At 32.3% G+C, this 15687-nt stretch overlaps 2 protein-coding genes across 3 annotated transcripts; both read left to right on the top strand.

The window, feature by feature from the left end:
* Positions 1-490: 490 nt before the first annotated feature.
* Positions 491-5528, top strand: Bma-mtm-1 (Myotubularin-related protein 2, putative; the record flags this gene model as incomplete). The annotated part of the gene is made up of 18 exons (XM_001896922.2): positions 491-547; positions 668-779; positions 1009-1121; positions 1261-1368; positions 1433-1534; positions 1835-1918; positions 2042-2116; positions 2219-2302; positions 2392-2489; positions 2621-2711; positions 2866-2951; positions 3562-3655; positions 3956-4054; positions 4144-4251; positions 4362-4454; positions 4678-4794; positions 4902-5093; positions 5421-5528. The coding sequence occupies 18 exons, from the start codon at positions 491-493 to the stop codon at positions 5526-5528; spliced, it is 1821 nt and encodes a 606-aa protein (XP_001896957.2).
* A 1696-nt stretch (positions 5529-7224) lies between these two features.
* On the top strand, positions 7225-13454 carry Bma-xpo-2 (importin beta family protein 5, putative; the record flags this gene model as incomplete). 2 transcript variants are annotated; one of them, XM_001896921.2, is made up of 19 exons in its annotated part: positions 7225-7336; positions 7554-7657; positions 8097-8184; positions 8365-8588; positions 8665-8826; positions 8923-9069; positions 9140-9273; positions 9368-9567; positions 9970-10208; positions 10305-10559; positions 10683-10817; positions 11286-11417; positions 11576-11684; positions 11773-11909; positions 11985-12134; positions 12250-12393; positions 12461-12618; positions 12812-13014; positions 13342-13454. In XM_001896921.2, the coding sequence occupies 19 exons, from the start codon at positions 7225-7227 to the stop codon at positions 13452-13454; spliced, it is 2946 nt and encodes a 981-aa protein (XP_001896956.2). The 2 variants fall into 2 exon arrangements, with proteins under 2 accessions (XP_001896956.2, XP_042935831.1); XM_043079897.1 differs by lacking the exons at positions 12250-12393; positions 12461-12618; positions 12812-13014; positions 13342-13454 and having other exon boundaries at positions 11773-11814; positions 11985-11992.
* Positions 13455-15687: the final 2233 nt, after the last annotated feature.

Here is a 15687-nt window from a genome sequence, read left to right as displayed (position 1 = left end):
TTTCAAGGAAATATGTTTCATCTTCGTTGTGGTATCGTTGATTACGCTTGTTACTGAAATCCAACTCTTCCAACTTCTAAAAAGAACGATATTTCCAATCAGTGATGCAATATTATTCGGAACAATTCCTCTGCGTGTTTCCTTTATTAAAAGTGGTAAAAGAATGTAAAGTTTTTGTCGCAGTTCATGAGATTTCTGAGAAGTATATTCAGAACTTATATAATCTTTTCATAATTCCGGAACTGGCAATATTGTAGTGTGATGCAATGAGGAAGGAAGGAAGAAAGCGTAAACGTAAATTACAACTAGAACTGAGAGAATGAAAATTCGCAATGATTTTAATGACGTTGCAGTTTTAGCTTTTGTCCAATTTGTCCTGTTAAATAGTTGTTCGTTTCTGTTGATGTTTTAAACATGTAAATAATTTAATACGATTTATCAGGATGCTAAGTGTGTCTATTGATTAGTTAGAAGTGTGAAGAAGGAAGAAATGAATTCAGGCGATGATTCATCGCAAGATGGCGACTTTTGTTCTGATGTATTGGCGGTAAGCTGTATGGTGCTTTAATTGTATTAGGACATAGTAATTAAAGCTTTCATCTGCAAAGGAAATATTCATTCATAACTTGTTGAAAATGAAAATTGACATTTTTGATAATACTTCCAGGCGGTTGGGATGACACCTGGTGGTAGCTCTTCTTCACACAGTTTAATTCAGAATAAAATGAGACATGCTGACCGATTTTGGGTACTTCCAGGGGAAAAGATACAAACTGAGGGTATGTTGATTATTTGACTTTTTCTCCTAGCTGAACTGAATCAAAGAGCTGTGGTAATATCTCAGATATCTGTAAACGATTTATTCTCATTGGTTTCTCTCCTTGTGGTATATTTTATAGGTATAACAATTCATTAACTTATCCAAAAATAAGTTGCTACCGTTGGTTGTACTGTTGTTAATTTTTTATTTTTTGGTTAGTTGTGCTCTTCATATGGCTTAATTTGCAGAGACAAACATTGGTTATATGTCACCGGTAGGTAAAGTGAATGGTAGGGTACTCGTTACCAATTACCGGTTACGTTTTGAAGCGAAATCAACTTCGGAAAATCGACATAGCAAGGTTTTTCTTTCTTTGTTTAAGTATTTCAAATAATGTTTCAAAAAAAAAAAAAAATTTAAATAATATTCCAAATAATGGTTGGATTCTCATCCAAGATGAATACTTATAATTGGCTAATAATGACAAAAAGCTTTTTCAGTGTTGTCAATTTGATATACCTCTGGGATGCATCTCACGGGTTGAAAAAGTTGGCTATTCTACAGTAAGCCGCGGCGAAGATTCTTACGGACTGGAGATCACTTGTAAGGTGACTACTTTTTTTGAATCCGTTAATGCTGTCAGTGTCCATTATTTTTATATGTTTATTGCAGGACATGCGTAATATAAGATTCACTCATCAGCAAACGAATCACAGTAGACGTCCACTTTATGAAAGTTTACAGCGATTTGCTTTCCCAGTTACCAACAAAGCTGTAAGCTTCTCTTTCGAAGTCGATGCTTTTATTCTATTGCTAATAGTATCATCGGGTTCTGGTTTCAGTATCGTAGAATGTAAAAGTTAATGATGCATGGTTTTTAGCTCTTTGCTTAACCTAGATTGTTTTTACTTATGACTTATGAATCTATTACGTACATCCCACATAGTCAATTCTTTTTTTTTTTTCTTATTACATAAACGAAAAATGTAACAAACTCACTTGAAAAGTGATATTTCAAAGCTTTTAAGAGTAAATATTTATCTAATTCATCTGTGCTTGAATTCATAATTTCAGGCTTTCTTCGCTGTATCTTTCAAGCCTGATTGGACTTTCAATGGTTGGAACGTTTATGATACTGTCCGAGAATTGAATCGAATGGTAACAAATTTTTTCTGTACATTCAGTAATTATTAATACCTTATAGAGGAATGTTTGATTGCATATCTAATTTCGGTACACAAACTCTAAAACGAATAGTGTCAGATGTATTGAGTATTGCAGAATGTACCAAACGAAACTTGGAGAATCACCAAGATAAATGATCGATATGAATTCGCCGACTCATATCCTGCTTTGGTAAATTTATAGCATACAATTTATAGCATGACTGTCTTCATAATAAGAATTTAATGATTATACTATTTATGAAAATTTAAAAATTTAACCGATCTATTTCAGTTAGCTGTACCAGCAACAGCAGTGATAGAGGGTGAAGATTTTTTGCAAAAAGTTGGTGAATTCCGGAGTAAGCAAAGGATACCTGTAAGTAACCGAATTTTTATCTGAATGATTTTAGCATATACTTTAATTACTTCCATATTCATCTCATTAATGGGGCATTCCTGGAACAGGTCTTGTCATGGTTGCATCCTACTTCTCAAGCATCAATAACACGATCATCGCAACCAATGGTTGGCGTTACGTCTCGAAAATCTGCGGAAGATGAACGGTATTTAATCTTGGAATGCTTTTATAAGTGATTTGATGGTAGAAAAGTGTTCATAGCATAGTTAAATAAGCCTTGAAATACTTCTTTTCTTTCCTATAGTTTGGGTCGCTAATTATAAAATTATTTTTCAGATATCTACAGATGATTATCGAAGCGAATGCGCATGCTCATCAGCTACTTATATTTGATGCTCGTCCGGCCGTAAACGCAAAAGTCAATAAAGTGCGTTTTAATAGATGCTTTTATTTCTATATCCAGAACTAGTTGCCTCAAATATAGTAGAAATGTATTTGGTAACTTAATTTTTGATATTTCTAGAAGAAATCATTTGATCCTTTTCATTGATCCTCAGAAATAAGCAATTTACAGTTTATAGGCAAAAGGTGGTGGTTTTGAAGATTCATATGCGAACTGTCGACTGATATTTCTGGATATACAGAACATTCATGTGGTTCGAGAATCGTAAGTTTGTTTAATATTTTTTTGCTTCTTTGTTCTTGTATACACTGGCGTGTTCTTAATTCAGTTAAACTGCCGAACTTCATGTTTTGTTGCTTCAAAGGGATAGTTGCCATTGTTTTACCATTTTAGAAGTGACGGTTCAGTTTCCGTCAACTTTTTTTCAGTGGTTTGACCTTAATTAAACTGTCTCAAAAATCTTATATGTATACACTAAAACATTAATTTATACACACAGGAATATTGATTTGGATCTTTCTTTTATATGATCTTTTCTATGTAATCATAGATCAAGTTTAACCCTCTATCTAAGAATCTATGTATATGTATTAATATTAGTACTATTCTAAGAAGGTTCTTAAAGCTCCTATGTGTAACAGGCATATTTAATTAACAAATAGACATACTTCTACTGAAAATGCTAAAGAATGTTTTGAGAATTTTAATCTATCAAAATAAGCAGTGGTTGATCATAAAAGTTGATACAGTCAAGAGTCGTTACAAAAATCTATGTGTGCTACGGGCTAATCTTTTGTATATCTGGCAGAAATTGTGATCCGAATTTTCTAACAAAAAGTCATTATGCGAAGATAATGGAGAAATGCTATTGCAGGCTAAGAAAATTAAAAGATGTATCATATCCTCGTGTCGATGAGAAAAACTGGTTTCGTATGTTGGATGAAACGAAATGGTTGAACCATATTCAGGTTTTATCTACCTTCTTGATTTTGAGAACAACTGAGATTGTCCTAGAAGAGTTTCTTTCTGAATTTTCTTACCATGATTATTTAGGATATTTTTTTCACCGTAATGTCAATAGGTTAAAATATTTTCTTTTTGCTAGGCTATTTATCTATGTTTTTGAAGTTGACTCTATTTTTGTAATTTTCTATATAGCTTCGTCCCAGTTATATTTTCTTGGTTGTGATATTTTGTTAACGATTGTGTACTTAGAAAGAATTATGTTTTGGAATACTAAAATAAGGCATGAAAATGCTGTTTTACAGACTGTTCTGGATGGTGCAACCCAAATTGCTCGCGAAGTTGAAGATAACAAAGCGTCTGTTCTGATTCATTGTAGCGATGGTTGGGATAGAACTTCCCAGGTATGTCTTCAGTTTATTACTTCTTTATTAAATGATTCTACAAGTCTAGTTTTTGTGAACACTGGTTGTATCGATATAATTAATTTAAGTTAACTTCGTTGGCGATGCTGGAGTTGGATCCGTATTACCGAACTATTCAAGGATTTGCAGTATTGGTGGAAAAGGAATGGTGCAGTTTTGGCCATAAATTTGCCCACGTATGTTACATCAACTAGAATCAATTTTCTTTTTGTTTTTGTTCTAAGAAAGAATTTTTTTATCTTTCTAAATTAATAAATGAATTAATAAATAAACAATGCCATTATAGCGTGTGGGACATGGAGAAGACAAACATAGTGATAGCGAAAGATCCCCCATATTTGTGCAATTTATTGATTGTGTGTGGCAAATTATGAATCAGGTAAGAAAGCTGAGTTACATACACTTGCAAAATTTGATTTAAGAGCTGATGAGTTGCACTTTTTTCATTTCGAAGTTTTCTTCTAAATTTCATACTACCAGGAGAAGACTAATCCATATTTGCTTTACTGTCTTCACATTTTTTCAGTCTAGATGCGTTTGTTTTTAATAAATATACAGTTATACTATTTCATCTTAATGGTTAACTTGCTTATATCATTCAGTTTCCATATGCTTTCGAATTCAATTCGTTATTCCTGATAACAATATTGGATGAGTTATATTCTTGTCGTTTTGGGACATTCTTATACAACAGTGAAAAGCAACGGCATCGCGACCAAGTACGTCTTTCAGTAAAAAAATCTTTTAATTGATTGCATGATGAAATACAATATACTGACTAAATCAGTTAAGGACATTCATTCTCTATTCAGTCAAGGTTTTTCAGCGCGTAAAGGAAAATACAGTATCGCTATGGTCTTACGTTATTACTGAAAGAAGGCGTTTTCTCAATCCATTCTACAACCAGTATCCTCGATTTGTCGATATTTTGCGTCCTAACACTCGGTTAATGTGTATTAAAGTTTGGAAAGACTACTATTTCCGTTATAATCCGGCAATTGTTGCACAGGATCACATGGTAAAATGCAAATTTTTCTTGACTTGAAGCTGTATTTAATTAACTTGCCTTAGGAAAGTTTCGACAAGTTCCTAGCCATTTATAACCGACTTGTAATGATATTTCACTCTTTAAATTTATGTAGTCTTATCTAGTTTGCCAGAATTATTTATCACATTCTTCTGATATTTCACCTTTTTTTGGGAGAGTCTGATTAATTTTATGTCGAACTCTTCGGCCGTATGTTTGTTTAAAAAAAAAAGTTAGTCCAATAGAGAAAAATGAAACGTTCATAATAATAGTATAATAAATTTTGTGCCATTCATTAGCCAAAATAGTTTGTTTCAGGATATTGAAGCTCTTGTGAACGAGAAGATCCTACAGAAGGTTGAAGCTTTGAAAGCTGAAGTGATTATGCATGAGCAGGCTCTTAGTAAAACTGTTCCGAATCCATAGTTTAGATAACATGTTTTGTGATCAAAATGAAGGAGTAAAGTGGACTGAACTGAAAGAAAGTAGTTATGTTCCAGAGAGAGCATATTTAAGAATGTACTATACTTGAAGTAGGGAGAATTAAATTTAGATCAGTAATAGTAGGAGGGCTTCATTTGAAAAGTGCTGATCTTATTAGTATCTCAAAGGAAGAACAATCCGAATGACAATGTCTTTCTTTTTTTTTTCATTTTTTGTAAAACAGCGTGTATTGTTTTTACCGCTTTGTATGATCAGATTCAATTGTATGGTCAGATATTATGTGATTTCATTGAAAAAGAAAAGCCCAAATAAAATTTAAAATGCTATATGATAAAATAGTGAATAAAGTAGGAACTACAAACTTGTATATTTTCTCGAAACTAACAAAAAAAAAAAAAGATCTTACTTTCTCGAATACAGATTTCGTTATTAAGCTGCAAACTAGAATTAATGGTACATAAAGACTCCAAAATGTGTTAGAGTGAGAACTTTATTCTCTTCAACAATCAAAACTAAAAAAAAGATCTTACTAATCCTTTAGTTGTGTATCATATTTCTGTATCTGTTCTGATACGATTTGATCAGAGGATCAGATTCTGTTACGTATGACGACATAACCAGTTATACCATACACAAATAATCATATAACAGTTCCTTTTATGTTAACGCTTTTGACCAAAAAAAATGCGAATGTATTTGAAGACTCCAATAATCAACCTTTGTGATCAATATCCAGGTCAATATGGTTGATTAGTGGTGACTCTTATTCCTATGCTTAACTCATTAATTCATTACACAGCAAAAGCAAATTTTCATTGGACATCGACAAATATAATTGAAAGAACTCGATCTTTCACTACTTCAAAACAGAATTATCAATAAACTTATCGAATTACTTCACAATGTCATTATCACTATTACTAATCAGCTATCAAAAAGCTGATAAAGTGTTATATAGTATTATCAGTGTATGGTTTACAATTTCAGTTATCAATGATAACAATATAGTATGCAATTTCAATATTGATAATAATTCAATCTATAATTACGGAAATAAATGATACAATGATCGTAAAAAGAGAAAACACTGAGCAGTTAAAATATGAAAAGTAGAGTACGAAGTGAGAGATGAAGCTGATAGGAAAGAGTTTGCTATTTCATCCGGAACATTTTAATCTTATCATTATCGCTACTTCATCCGGAACGTTCTAATTTTATCATTATCGCTACTTCATCCGGAATATTTTAATCTCACCATTATCGCTACTTCATCCGGAACATTTAATCTCGTCATTATCGCTACTTTACCCGGAATGTTTTAATCCTATCATTGTCGCTACTTCACCCGGAACATTTTAATCTTATCATTATCGCTATTCCATCTGGAACACTTTAATCTTATCATTACCGGAAATTTCCGACTCTTGGGGTATTCCAATTTTTGCAAATTCATTTCTGTTTTTATTGCAATATATAAACTGACTATATGGGACGTCGGTTTTCATACGGTTTGAATACATTTTCCTGCGATGTGGGATGAAAGTGATTGATGATTTATTCGTTGGTAGTCGGGGAGATAGAACTTTCTCTGTTGTATGCAGTATTCTTCGTTTTTACTTTTTTTTTTTTCATTTATTATTATTCCTTCTATTTTATATAAACTTATTTTACAGTTAAAATGGCCGCAGGAGCAGAAGCAGTAGCTGAATGCTTAAAACGAACGCTGGAACCAAACGCACAGATACGACGGATTGCGGAAAATGATTTGAAGCAAATGGAGCAATTGCCTGGTAAGTTGCTCATAATGTTAACTAATTATATGTATAAATTGATATTTATTGGAATGCTACATATAGTTTCACCTTAATAAATGATTATAACTTTCTTTGTTGAATTTTTCAGTTAATTTTTTTTTTTTTTATTGAGTTAAGCTATTCGTTGACAATTTGTTTTTCTTATCATCTTTTCCTGTGAATTATTTTTTTGGATCATGATGTTTAATAATAGGATTTGGGATGGTTTGTTTTGAACTTATATTCAGTCAACAAACGCTTCCCGCAGTTGCATTGGCCTCGGCGGTATCACTCAAGAATTTTGTCAAAGAAAATTGGGTACGTATTTTTGATTCTTTTTTCGATGGATTTTCTCGTATTATTTTCTTTTTCATTAAAAGATTGCAATAGGTATGGTTATATCAGTGGATTTTGCAGCATTTTAATCGTTTATGATTGTTTTTTGCATGACTATGTTTTTTTTTTTTTTTTTTTTTTTTTTTTTTTGTCGTCGATTTTTGATGGAATTTGAAAGTGTGGATGTGAAAAAAAAAACACAGTATTCTTGTTTTCCATCTCCGTTTTAAAAAATCTACACTGATAAATTTATGTTTTGTATTATTCAATGAAAAAAGCTAAAGTAGATAAACCAAGAGATAAAAGTATAAAATATAGCAGGTTTCATTATGCTACTGGATACGCCTTATTTTATGCTACGGCAATGCTTTAACCTTAATGCTTCTTACTGCAATTATCAGTATCCAGCATACTCTTCCAGAATAAGGAGAAATGTTTGGTTGAAATAAACGATGAAGAACGATCACAGCTGCGGTCAAGGGCACTGGAAAGTATGCTTAGCACTTCAGGTACAAATTTTTTCATATTAGTTAATTAGGTTATTTAGTAGTAGAGGTGCATTCCGGGATCTGATCGAAAACTATGATATGAATGAGATACATCTTCTCTAACATTTTGTTTTTTCCTGATTTCTGTGCACTGTTATGTTTATTATCATATGATACAGCATTTTATTAGAGTATTTGCAGGGAATATTCAGAAGCAGTTGTCGCAAGTGGTGTGTGTTATGGGAAAGCATGACTTTCCTGAAGAATGGCCTGATCTAATCACAATTTTGGCCCAAAATCTAACAGGAATTGATCTAGATAAACTTACATCAACGTTATATACACTGGATGAGCTCTGTAAGAAATACAGATATGAAGTGAAATCTAATAGATTATGGCAGGAATTGGTCATTGTCTTGCAGGCGGTGAGTTTTCGGCTACAACCTGAATTGTGTTTGACAAAACGATTGCTCATACTTTATATTTTGTTCTTTCGTTTAGATAGCAGCACCATTAACCGATTTATTTGCAAAAATGATAGAATGTATCCCAAATAAGGATTTGATGTCGGAAACAGAATGTCGGTCATGGATTGAAGTTACTACTCTCATTACGAAATGTTTTCATTCTCTTTGTTCACAAGATTTGCCGGAGTATTTCGAGGTAATTTCTGACCCAACTGTTGTCAGCAATCTATGATTTTTTCAAAACCGAAACTGTTAAAAGTTCTTAATGTGTATTATCGTGTGACATCTCCAGGATCACTTAAATACATGGATAAATGGTTTTATGGCACTATTGCGATTGCAAATTCCTCAAATGGATGCAGCAAGCATCGATTCAGAGGCTAATATTCTGGATAAACTGAAGTGTTGTATATGTGAAATTATCACGCTTTACTCTCAAGTATGTCTGCATATTGCAAATTTAAATATTTTCCTTCTAAAATTGTTTGAGAAATAAAACTTGATTACAGCGTTACGAGGAAGAAGTAATGCCTTTCATGATGCCGAGTGATAAGAGTTCGGCTACACACGAAAAAGTAGAACAAGAGTATTGGCTAATAGAATGTATTTGGCAACTACTAGTTTCAATCGACGAGAAAGCGAGGTTCATTTTTATTGAAAGCAAGAAAATACATGTGTTATCTGGATAGAACAGGAGAAGCACATAGGCGTAAATTACTAATTCTTTTAATTTTTAGGTATGACACTCTAGTGAACGCATCGCTTGGCTTTCTATCCTCGGTTTGTCAACGATCTCAATATTCAACAATTTTCGATCACGAGGAGATGTTAAGGACGCTATGTGAAGATGTAATAATTAAGAATGTAATGTTAAGGAAATGCGATTTTGAGCTTTTCAAGGACGATCCTTTTGAATATATGAGAAAGGATATTGAAGGTATCTTCATGAGAACTTTTTTTATGATCCTACGTAATCTATTGGACGAAGTATAATATTTTTTATTAATCTGTCATTTAACTGCATTTCTCTTACTTCATTTGAAGACCTGATGATTCACTCTCAAACAAAGCTCATTTTTAATCTCGTGGATTACTGCTAACAATTTGAACTGTCAGCTTTACTTTTGCAATTTATTTCATCTTATTAGTACTGAGATATTAAAGGACGGGATGGGTTCGTGGAAACACAAAAATTCCGAAACTTTTTTATTAATTTTGTAGATGAGATCGTACTGTAAATTCAGGTTTAACATATTCATGAACTGGAATTACCCTTGTGACGCAGCTTCGAAACTTGCATTGCTGAGTATTCCTTTCATTAAAAAAAAATTTTTTTCAGGTTCTGATATTGGTACACGACGTCGTGGGGCAAGTGATTTCTTGAGGTCACTTTGTCGCCGACCTGACGAATCTCGAATTTTGGCTATCTTATCAAGGGTATTACAATCATTTTTGCAAGAAAGTGTAGCAGATCTCACTAATAACTGGTTGAAGAAAGATGTCGTTTATTGCTTAATAACAGCAGTTGCGGTGAAAGCAGAGACTGTAAAGCATGGTGCGACTGTTACTAGTGATCTCGTAAGTTTTATAAATTTCTTATGGTATTATTCGAAATGGGCAGTGGTTTAAATAGGAATGCTCTCACGTTGCTTTGGATTAAAAATTTTTTTTCAGGTTGATGTAGTCGATTTTTATCAGACACACGTACATAGTGACATATTTATGGATGATGTTAATGCATTACCAATATTAAAAACTGATGCACTAAAGTACATTGTCGTGTTCCGGAATCACTTACGGCCAGACCATTTGATAGGAGTTGTCAGTGCATTTTTGAAATTACTTTCTTCACGTCATACAATCTTGCACCAATATACCGCCTATGCTCTAGAAAGGCTTATGCTTGTGAGATGCAAAGAAACTGGAAAGGTGCATTTCTGTAACTTTAATTCTTTATGTGCTTTATGTTTTATTCTTTATCTATTTGCTCTGAATGTACGTTTTCTTTAAGCAATTTTTATTTTTTATCAAAATTCTCCAACGTTATTTAAGGTTTTATTAACACATGAGAATGTACCATTGGGTTCACTGATTGTTGCTTTATTCGCTTGTTTTGAAGCTGATCCGAAGGCACAGAACTCACATTATCTCATGAAAGCTTTAATGCGTTGCTTCAATATTATCGACGTAAGAAACGCTTATTTGTGGTTATCTTTCATGTTATTTTTCTTGTTATTTAATCTGGAGAGATTTCCAGTGCTCAAATTTATAATCGTTATACAAATCCTTTCTATTTTCATATATTTTGAAGAATGTTATTTGTTTGGCTTTTTTAACTTCCTTTTGAAAAATGTTGCTAATTCTGCAAATTTTAGACAAAATTATTTCGATTATTCTGCACATTATAAAAAGCCACTTTTAGCATTTTTATTTCTAGTTTATTTGAAGTTATCTCCTATTTTGTTTCTGTTTCTCCTACTTGAATAAGAAACAATTAGAATTGCAGTGATATAAAAAATAAAAAAAATCTTTTGTTACATAATGTTGTTAGAAGATTCTGAGATCATTTTTACCGCCACTATATACTTTCATCCTATGACTACTTTTATTTTTTGTTTTTTCTTTTTCATTTGGTTAGTATGAATTTTATTACAGACGGAAACGGCAAAAAGTTCTGCCCACATTGTTGACAAGCTGGCTACTATGATTGGTGTTGCTGTGAAAAATCCAGTTAATCCATTGCATCTTCATTTTGTCTTTGAGTCACTGTGTGTACTGATAAAACAGGTTAGTAATGCATACACTTATGCTTCCGGAGAGAGAGAGAGATTTGTTAAACGAATTACTTTGCAAATGATTTATTCAAAAATTTATAGCTCCATAGTGAACTGTAATTGACATTATTTTTGAAATCTTTTGCATGATTCATTTTTGTTGAGTTACAGGTTTACGCAGTAGTGGATGGTGGCATCGATAAGTTTGTGGTGCCCCTTATAGAAAATATTTTTTCCTCAGATGCCGTTGATTTTGTGCCATATGCACTACAAATTACAGGTTGATAATTTTGGATAAATTTTGTCATTGTGGTAACAATAGATAGCAACAAAACTGGAAAGAAAAATTTGCTTGAAGTTTATTACAGCTCTTTTATTGGATCAGGCTGAAGCTCAAAAACAAAAGACAGGTACGTCGTGCGTGGATAGCTATTTACCTTTCTTTGGTAATCTTATGAAAGGTGAATTGTGGCTGCGAACAGCTAATATTCCTGCTGCATTATTGGTAAGCCTGAATTTTCATTGCTTTCCAATCTCATTCGCTTTGCAATGAACATTTTGAACACATTTTTGTTTCTAGGTTATTGAATCGTTTATGCGCAGTCACGGAAAACATATTTTGGATAATTATTCAAACAGCCTTTTGGCGGTCTTCCAGAAGTTAATTTCTTCGAAAGCTTTAGACCAACACGGTTTCCAACTAGCTAGTATATTCCTTCACTATGTAAATGTATGTCTGTTTTTTTTTTTTTTTTTCTTTTTTTATTCAAATTTAATGTTAATAACTTTAGTTGTAAAGGAAATGATAAACCATTACTAGAAATCAAGATCTTTTTATTTTTTAGCAGGTTGATGTATTAACGGAATCCGCACTCCTAATCCCAATGTTACGACGAATTCAGTTCACGAAAACAACCAAATTTATGAAGAATTTCGTTCTCTTTCTAGCTCGATTTGCGATTTTACGAGGAAGTGTAGTTCTTTGTCAGGTATGGTTTCGTTTTTTTTTTTGTTTTTTCTTTTTAGCAAAATAAACAAATTTCACGTTTTGTATAGGTTCTGGAATCAATACAAACGGGTATGTTTATGATGGTTGTTGAGAAAATTCTGATTCCTGAATTGGGCAAAATGTACAATACTACAACCTATGATGAAAAGCGACTGTGTTGTATTGGTTTTGCCAATCTTGCAGCTGACACAGTGGACAAATTAGGGTAAGTTGATATCTGTCATTCACTTCAAGGTTTATTTAACGAAATATCAGTTGTGCTCCATTAGTTTTCTCATTCTATGCACATTCATTTGAGAAAAAACTACGCATAATTGTAGCAATCTTGGTTCATTTAATTTGCATGAAACAGCCTCATTTTTGTAGTTTGACTGATTTGCATCTATTCGCTTTTATAGACTGCAATATGGAATATTGGTTGAATCATTAGTACGATTAGTGGAGGCTTCTGCTTGTGGTCCAACTCCTCTGAATGCAGATGATGTTGAAGAACAGGGAATAGGACTTTCCACACTGGAATTGGAACGGAATGATCCCTACTGCAAGCTGAGTTATGCGCAACATCCGGATGTAATTGCTGCAGAAATTGTCAATTTTAAAGGTTTTTCATTTTTTTCTATCTTTTTGGTCAATAGTGATCTTAGCATGCATGCATCAATGTGTTTATTTTTATTACTTTCCATCTTGGTTACTGTTTTTTTTTTTTTTTGAGAGGGAATTTCTTGAGACTGTTCGAGAATCTTTCTTTTGCTTCAATGAATTTAAAATTCATATGATTTACTCAGGACCTTGCGAAGATGTGGGAGCAAGTTTTCATCAAGTACATACATGATTCGCTATCACTATTTACTTGCTCACCTTTTTCTTATCCTGACTCATTTTATACGCAGTGATGAAGATTTCGATAGTTACAGTTGTTTTGTTGCAGCATATCTGGCTGAAGCTGTAATGGTACGCGCTGTAATTCTTAAAGCAGATTCAGCAAGTTGTATTAATGAAGAAATACGCGGTTTCCTTGCCGGATATGCGCAGCAAGTTTAAATTTTGGGAATCTCGAGTTTTGTTATTGATAAATGTTCATCATCAAATTATTGTATCCCTAGCTTTTTATGCTATTTTATTTTAAATTTTCCATATTTTGATCCTTAATCACTCTCGCTTCCCTCTTTCAACTTGATCTTTTTTTGTGAAATTGGAAATACATCGATATATTTATATTGCCCAAATATACAAATCAGATCGTAATCGTATGTGGGTATTGTGGGCACCTTATGAAATCTTTACAATTTATTGTTATTTTGTTGTCTGCAATTTGATGTGCAAATTTTGGATTGTGAAATAAATGATTACATTAAGAAATTGCAGAATTGCTCATAATATTCCACTCATATACATTAGACAAATTCTCTGGAATGACTGAAGATTTATCCTCATCACAGTATAAATATATGCGTTAGCTTTTTTTTTTTTTTTTTGACTATGCTATTTCTATCTGCTCCTCCGAAGCTGTTTTCTGAAGAAAAGAAAAAATAAGGAAATACATTACTGGAAAATCCGGAATTTGATCCCTTATTCCAATTTGCGTTTGTTTATTCTTTCGTAAAAAAAGATTCATGATGAAGTCTGAATTACTGTAAAATGAGAACTTAAAGCATTTCCAATTAACATTTTTTGATGCTGAAAATTTTCCACAAGTTTGATTAGTAATAATACTCTTTCTGTTGGCATTTTGGCTAGCCTATCATCTTTTAACTCAGTACTAATTCGGATCGTTTTAGACTTACTCGCAGTTTCTTTTTTGTTTGATGTTGTTAGGTCGTAATATTATCAAAGGTGACAGGCCCTAAATAACATTCATGAAACATACAAGCATTTTCAATTAGCCTGTCATTACTGGGCTACTTTTTTCTTTTGTGGCCAAAAAATTCGAACACTATAAATGTGATTATGTCAAATTTTTCCTCCTATTAATCATGTTACTACTCTATTATGTCCATTAGATCTATTAATGTTTTCATTTAATTCACAACCTCTTCTCATCGGGAATTATTTCACTAAGTAGCCAATGGTCATTCATCATTGGTGTGTAATCTCTTCAAGGTTATTTTCTGCATCAATGAAAGACATCAGTAAATTACCCATAATAATTTGATCAACTAAATTTCCTCCTATTAGTAGGATTACTTGACCACATACATACTTATAATCTACATGAAGCTTTTGCCAGCATAAGAGTCTTATTGATGAGTTGTCTTGAATCATCTCGTTTTTACCTTTTTCTGTTTACTGGACAACAGCAAATGCAATGGACGTTTGAGAAGCAGTGTTTAAAATTCAATTACAAGCAGCATTAGCATTGCTCCTCCATTCCATACATACCATTCTTTATTCATGTCCTATCTACTAAAGCGATAACCTTTCTTTCTTTCTTACAATGAATTCAGTATTCTTTTTGAAATAAGTTTATTGATCCTATATAAAGTAATGAGGTAAAAAAAAAAAGTAATATTTTCAAATAAAAGAGTAATTGTCAAATGAATTTTGCCCCAAGTGAACATTCTTGACAGCAAGAAATAAAGGTTGAAGAAGTGATCATAACTGAAGATAAAGAAAAAAAAACCAAAATGTTAGCTAAATTTGGAAACAAGTTTGTAAGTAGTACAGATAGACAAGACAAATAGACGTTTTTAATAGATTTGACGAAGTTTCTCGTGTAACTTGTAGCAAATATATTTAAGTTTTAAGCTAATTTTCAGAACTTAATTTTAACTCTATCAGTAAAACCTCTATCCCTCTTCTATTCTTTCGTCGAGACCTCTACTCATCATTCAATTTATCAAGACCTAATGCTCATCATTTATTCTTATTAAACGTTATTCTTTTCCATCTGATGTAGACATCGTAAAACTCTATACTATCCTAATTCGCAAAATTTCTCAACTACATTTTCCAGTTGTTGATGAACTAATTTAAATACTAGTATATCAATACTGATTGTAAGTATACGATTATTATGAATATCTAGGAATCAGTGTAAATACTGGAATAATTAACGATAAGAATAAGTAATAGAGGAACTTCATTTTTTTTTTTTTTGTGAAAACATAGAAACACAAATGTTGGATGAGTTAAGTAAATGAAGTATGAATAATATTATATCCACTGGCAATATAAGAATAAACGACAGATATGTGAAATGATATCTGACTTTCAGAGTATACAAGAAATGAGTGCTAGATTTTCGAGTTCGAATCCTTTTTGAATTAATATTTCA

Source organism: Brugia malayi (assembly GCF_000002995.4).
Source record: "Brugia malayi strain FR3 genome assembly, contig: Bm_v4_Chr3_scaffold_001, whole genome shotgun sequence".
NCBI lineage: Eukaryota > Metazoa > Nematoda > Chromadorea > Rhabditida > Onchocercidae > Brugia > Brugia malayi.
This window is presented reverse-complemented; position numbering and strand designations above follow the sequence as displayed.